The 6835-nt window shown below is 37.9% G+C and overlaps 2 protein-coding genes across 2 annotated transcripts; both read left to right on the forward strand.

Moving 5' to 3' along the window:
* The first annotated feature begins 4592 nt into the window (after positions 1–4592).
* LOC138887150 (uncharacterized) lies at positions 4593–5330 on the forward strand. Its single transcript, XM_070168866.1, has one exon. The coding sequence runs from the start codon at positions 4593–4595 to the stop codon at positions 5328–5330; it is 738 nt and encodes a 245-aa protein (XP_070024967.1).
* A 254-nt stretch (positions 5331–5584) lies between these two features.
* Positions 5585–6280, forward strand: LOC138887151 (uncharacterized). Its single transcript, XM_070168867.1, has one exon. The coding sequence runs from the start codon at positions 5585–5587 to the stop codon at positions 6278–6280; it is 696 nt and encodes a 231-aa protein (XP_070024968.1).
* The last annotated feature ends 555 nt before the right edge of the window (positions 6281–6835 follow it).

Here is a 6835-nt window from a genome sequence, read left to right on the forward strand (position 1 = left end):
TTTTGGCAATCAGGCGCCCACCTTGAGAGCATGGGAATACAGTTCAAGTTCAGCAATCAGGCACCCACCTGGAGAGCGCGAGAATATAGTTCAATGTTTTGGCGATGAGGCGCCCACCTGGAGAGCACGGGAATACAGTTCAAGTTTTGGCAATGAGACGCCCACCTGGAGAGCACGGGAATACAGTTCAAATTTTGGCAGTCAGGCGCCCACCTAGAGAGCACGGGAATACAGTTCAAGTTCAGCAATCAGGCACCCACCTAGAGAGCACAGGAATATAGTTCAAGTTCAGAAATCAGGCATCCACCAGGAGAGCACGGGAATACAGTTCAAGTTCAGAAATCAGGCACCCACCTGGAGAGCACAGGAATACAATTCAAGTTTAGAAATCAGGCACCCACCTAGAGAGCACAGGAATATAGTTCAAGTTAAATAATCAGGCGCCCACCTGGAGAGCACGGGAATACAGTTCAAGTTCAGCAATCAGGCGCCCACCTGGAGAGCACGGGAATACAGTTCAAGTTTTTCAATCAGGCATCCACCTAAAAAAGGGGAAAGTATCTCAGATCACAATTCAAGTCGGCAACAAAAGGGACTTCATCTAGAAAATACAAGTCAACAAGGCAACAGAAATTACAAGATCAAGTTTGAGAACATAGATAGGATTGTTGTAATGCATAGATCATAGTTTAGTCTAGCTTCTTTTATTTTGGCATGGTGTAATAAGGGGTTCAGTAAGAATTAGCAACAGCAATAGTGAAATCACAGCTTCATAGTAGTCCCAGCTACCAAAACTTTCCGAACTACACTGACCTGATTCCTTTATAGCCAAGGATATGTAGGTAACCTCGGAAGAAGGGTGAGGTCAAATCTTTCAAAAATGCTTCCCACGAAGTATTCAAACGAGCAAAAATCGCTCGTATCCGCTCACTTTATCTGTGCACGAAAACTCTTCGTGTTTCCGAGCAAAGAGGGGCAGCTGTGAGCACGAAATTTTTGCCCTATATGAATTACTCCCACAAATTCAAAACAAAATAATATTTTCCGTTGTTTGCAATTTTGTGGATTTTTGTAGCATTTTTGTTAATTGTTTGCATTTGTATGTGCATGTTTATTTTATCTAATTCATGAAAATACAAAAAAATACATTGCATTTGCATTTAGGATTTAGTTCTGCATTTTTTTTAAATTAATTAGTAATTTAATTGTGTTACAAAAAAAAGAAAAATCACAAAAAGGTAACTCATTTTTTGCATTTAGCCCAAGTCCATCACGTACCAGCCCAAATAATTCTTCCCCAAACACGTTCCAGACCCAGCCCAAGTCCATCACATACCCGGTCCAGATTCCCCAGACCCAAATGACGTCGTTCTATGCAGGTAGGATCCGACCGTTGATTTCGTTTAATCTGACAGTCTAGAACTGACCATCTTGTCTCTATTTAACTGTCCGAAATAGCCCACCCCACCAGACCCTCCCCCTCCCCTTCGTCTCTAACCTTGAACCCTAGAGAAACCACCGCCCTTAGATACTCACCTTCATCTCCAGTGGCGGCGACACCATAAACCACCCCAATACTCACAAAATCAACACCCCAAACTCCCCTTCATCTCCTCATTCCAAATCTTCACTTCTTTTCCCTCGAATCCTCATAGAACGCGTCGAATATTAGATCAAAGCTTGAACCTTAAAATCCCAAAAATCAAATTGGCAAGGTTTTTAAAAAGATTTGAGGTTGGAATCGACTTTAGTCGTGTGTTTTCAGTCGAGAACGCACGATTAAGGTCTATCTCGGCAAAAGAATTAAAGTTTCTTTGAAGATTAGTTCGAGACTCATTTCTGCCTAGCCTGATAGGTATTTCCTAGTATTTTCTCTTTTCGTGTTTCTTATTTTCTTCTATTATCCTTCTTTTTCTTCTGTGTTCTCAAAATTTATCTTTGTATATGTTTCTTTTAAGTTAGAATTAATGTTAGTTATTAGCTTCTTCAGTTTTGTTTGAATTCGTTAGGTTAATTTGTTTGATTGTTCTCTTTAGTTTTGGGCCGTTTGAGAGCATTTGGTTCATGAGGTTTGATTGAAATCCGAATTGCCCCTTTTTCTGCCTTCTCGTTTCTTCTGAATTTCTGATTTAGACTTGGGCCCAAAGAAAAGGTATTAGCCCAGGTCTTGTTAGAATCAGGCTAGTTTGAGTCTTTGGGTCGAATTGACCCATAAATTTTCTAAGGGTAATTAACAGAGTTTCAAGGGTCAAATTAGGAAATCTAGGTGACGGAATCTGTAGTAACTGAATAGGAAGCTTCCAGGAAAGAGGTTTGGGACTATTTTAAATTTCTGGAATTTACATCAGGGGTGTCTAAGCTAGAATGAAAATATCTGAAGGTTTTAAGTGAAAAATATGGTTTATTTCTGCTGCCCTAACATCTTGCCTATAAAGGCATCATTTCTTGGCATTCAAGTCAGATAAAATAGGGGATTAGATTTGGAAGAAATCAAAAACAGCTAAGAAAGACTACAAAACACTAAAAAGGTCTGAAAAATTAGGAGAAAAATACAAAAAAGGCACCATCAACACTGTTTCATTGAAGTTGTGTTTGTTTTCTTTGGGTTTCTTAAAATATTGAAATAATATTGACTCTTTCTAGGATCAAAATGGTTTGATCAAGCTGAAACTGTTGTTGTTGATTTGTTGAATCTCATCCTCTTCTGCTGCTGATTTTCTCACTGTCCTTTGCTTTAATTTCACCAGGTATTCCATGGATCTCTTTAACATGTGAAGTGCAACAAGACAAGCCTTTATAATTGATATGCAATTCAAGACTTTGATGTCTAATGAATGATAATTCATGTTGTAGTTTTGTGTTATTAGCTTCTTTGGATATGTTCATGTATTTAGTATGATTTTATTTAAGTTTAGTTGGTAAATCTGGACAGAAACTATAATTATGGTGCTGGTATTAGATGGTTTGAAATTCTGCTCTTACGAGGATTAATTAGGTGCTTTAGTTGTAAAAGTTCTGATGGATGAATAAGAACTTTGATCTGTAGTTACATATGTCATGTAGATTTCCTTGAGAATATTAGTTGGGCTTAGTTGGTGTTGAGCATACTAGGGGTTACTCTAGTCAAGTATTCTCTCAATAATCTGCTTGCATTGAAGTTTTGGCACTATTGGCAAAGGATTCTGAATTCATGTGTTGATTTGTTCATTGCATTTACCAGTTAGTTGTTTCTTCAAATGAGCCAAGGTTTTGGTGAAATAATACTGAATCCATGTGGAAGTTGGTATAATAAGGGAATCATAAATAATAGAGGTGTTGGCTTTCTGTTAAATCAGTTTAATGTTTGAGTCTTTTGATCTCAAATAGGAGGCCTCTGTTAAATTAATTTCTCATTTCAGTTTCAATGTCATACATGTAAGTAATTTAAACAAGTCTTGTATGGAGTCTTTTGTTACGTCAATGTCGTTTCAACCTCAATGTCACATTTGCGTACAGGTTATCTATTTAAATTGGTGTCCGCTGGTTAATTAGTAGAATCAAAAATTAAATTCTTTTGTATGGCTCGTCATGTTCGGGGCTTGATGTCAGGCCCAAAGGGACAAACTTCCCTTCGCATTGGCATGTGATAGACCCTCGTTTGAGAAACGGGCTTGCTTTCAAGCCCAGTACTGTGCACTATTTGTGCATCCCGTTTAGCTGTTGCGTAACTTATTTACAATTTGGGTAATCAATTTTTCAACTGCCTCGCCATATGATTATGACTAGGTTTTGGATTAAATGTCAAGATTTGATTAATTTCATAACTGGATTAAGCTAGAACTTTGCATCTTCCTAATGAGTATAATCAATTAGTTGAGGTGTGCCATATTAGCCAAATGCATAATTCATGGCCCTCGAGGTGTGTCATGCCACACAAAATCTTAAAATGCATGGCCCTCATTTAATTCATGTTGATCCTTAGGAATCGAGGTGTGCCATTTAGTTGAATTTCCTATGGCCCTCGCAAAGTTAAAATGCGTAGTTGCTTTAGGCACGTTATTTTAATAATTTACCTTCCTAAACTCGGGTGCGCATTTATGTGACCCAAATCCAAATCTCAACAATGTTAGATAAAATATGTCGAAGATCGCGGGTGCATTTATGTGACGTGGTTCAAGACGTGTTTTAATAACGTTGCAATCTTCCTAAAATGAATAAAAGCGGTTAATAAGTTAAAATTGAACTATAGACTAAAACACGCGTTAAAATCAGTAAATAGGCCAATTATAATAGTTAAGAGACCATGCTAGAACCACGAAACTCGGGAATGCCTAACACCTTCTCCCGGGTTAACAGAATTCCTTACCCGGATTTCTGTGTTCGCGGACTGTAAAACGGAGTTAATCTTTCCACGATTTGGGATTTGAACCGGTGACTTGGGACACCCTAAATTATCCTAAGTGGTGACTCTGAATCTTTAAACAAATAAATCTCATTTCGATTGTCACTTTAAGTTGGAAAAAACTCTCTTACACCCTTCCGGGGTAGGAAAAAGGAGGTGTGACAGTAACAGAGTGCAAACTCAGGGCATGCAACTCAAGTTCTATCCTCCGATGGTGAAAGATGGGGTGAAAATTCCCAAATTAAATCCAAAGGAGGTAGAATTGCAGGCCCAGAAGTGGAGAACAACATTGATTGGTTATGTCCTGGGCGGCAATCCGTCATTTAAGGAGATGCTTAAGTTCATCTATGGTGTTTGGAATACTGTTACAACTCCAGCAGTGTTGCTACATGCTGACGGATATTTCATCTTTAAATTTGAATCTATTGAGGACAAAAACCTAATAATGCAAAATGGTCCTTACATGTTCAATAGCAAACATATGATATTGAAGGATTGGGATCCAAACTTCCAAATACATAATGAATCAATGAGAATTGTTCCAATATGGGTCAATTTACATGGATTGCCAATTCAGTGTTGGGCTGAGGAAAACCTAGGTAGGATAGCTAGCCTACTAGGAAAACCTATATGCACTGATAGACTAACTGCTGGATGTGAAAGGATTTCTTATGCTCGAATCCTTGTGGAAATGGACATAACTCAACCATTGCCCGATGAGATCTATATTGAGATACTAGATGGAAGAATTTGGATGCACAGTGTGGAATTTGAATGGAAACCGAAATTTGGTCTAGAATATAACAAATTTGGGCATAATACTAGTGAATGTCAAAAAGATGTGCAGCAAACTAAGGGACCAAGGAAACAAATAAGGAGAAGAAAGAAGAAAACCACTATGGAATGGAAACCAAAAGTTGTAGCTAAAGAGATTACAACCATTCAGTAACAAGATGAGCCAATAGATCATCCTAACATGGAGGTACAAGTGAATAATAGAGGGAAACAAGCAGTGATTGTACAAGGATCAATTAACAAAGCAAAGTATAGAGAGGTCAATTATGACGAATTAGCTAAAAGGAATGTATTTGTTGTACTGACCATACTGGAAAGGCCATCAGATATGAATCAACATAAGCAATTATCCAGCAATGGATCAGGCTAAATGATCCAAGGATGCACCTCCAGTAATCATAATCCCCCATGATCATTGTGTCTTGGAACATAAGAGGACTGAACAAGTCCTATAAACAGCGAGAATTAGAGAAATTCTTGCAGATAAATAAAGTAGATATGATTGCTTGCTTAGAAACTAGAGTGAAACAACAAAAATCAAAGGATGTTCACAAGAAAATGGGTGGAGATTGGAAAGTAGAAGACAACTATGCCTATGCACCTAATGGAAGGATATGGATAATGTGGAAAGAAACAAATGTTCATATTGCAATTCTGGAAAGCACAGACCAATTGATTCACTGTCAGGTGGAGGACAAAAACTCAACATTTACTAGCTACATAACATTTGTATATGGCCTGCACACCATACAACACAGAGTATCACTATGGAGGAGCTTGAGGAATATACAACTTAGTGGACCTTGGCTTATAATAGGAGATTTCAATAGTGTCTTAAGTGTGGATGACAGGATAAATGGGCTGCCAGTTCATCAAGCAGAAATGGCTGATTTTCAGGACTGCATTGATGATATTGGAGTGGGACAAATCGCCAAAAGAGGAAGCAGATTTTCATGGAGTAACAAAAGGGATGCAAAGGTCAGAGTTTATAGCCATATAGATTGGGCTTTTGGCAATGCTGAGTGGTTTAACTCTTACACTTGGATTGAGGCAGTATACATGTTACCTAGTTGTTCGGATCACTCCTATAATGCTAGACACTAAGGTAATAAAGGTTAAAGTGAGAAAGCCATACAGGTTATTAACAACAGTGATGAACCAAAGGGAGTAAAAAGAAGCAGTCCAGAGAATTTGGAGACAAAATATTAAAGGATTCACTATGTATTCTATTTGGAGTAAACTGAAGCAGCTTGAACAAGAAACTAGAGATATACAAAAGGAGCACTCATCAGTTGTTCATAAGCTAAAGCAAATGAGGAAAGAATTGAAAGTGATCCAAGGAAAGCTGAATGAAGATTATTTCAACAAAGTGTTGATTGAAGAAAAAAGGAAGTCCCTAGAAAGTATTGAAAAATGGGAAACAATTCAAGAACAAATAATGAGGCAGAAATCAAGAGCAACGTGGATCCAATTGGGAGACTGCAATACCAAATATTTTCATGCATACATGAGGGCCAGACAAGCAAGAAATAAGGTGAGTTGTATCTACAATGAAAATCAGCTGAAGATCATTGATCCAAAGCAGATTCAACAAGAATTCACATAATACTTTCAGCAACTATTAGGAACAGTAGTATAACAATTACCAGGGATTGATAT

This window comes from Nicotiana sylvestris, chromosome 3 (assembly GCF_000393655.2).
Source record: "Nicotiana sylvestris chromosome 3, ASM39365v2, whole genome shotgun sequence".
NCBI lineage: Eukaryota > Viridiplantae > Streptophyta > Magnoliopsida > Solanales > Solanaceae > Nicotiana > Nicotiana sylvestris.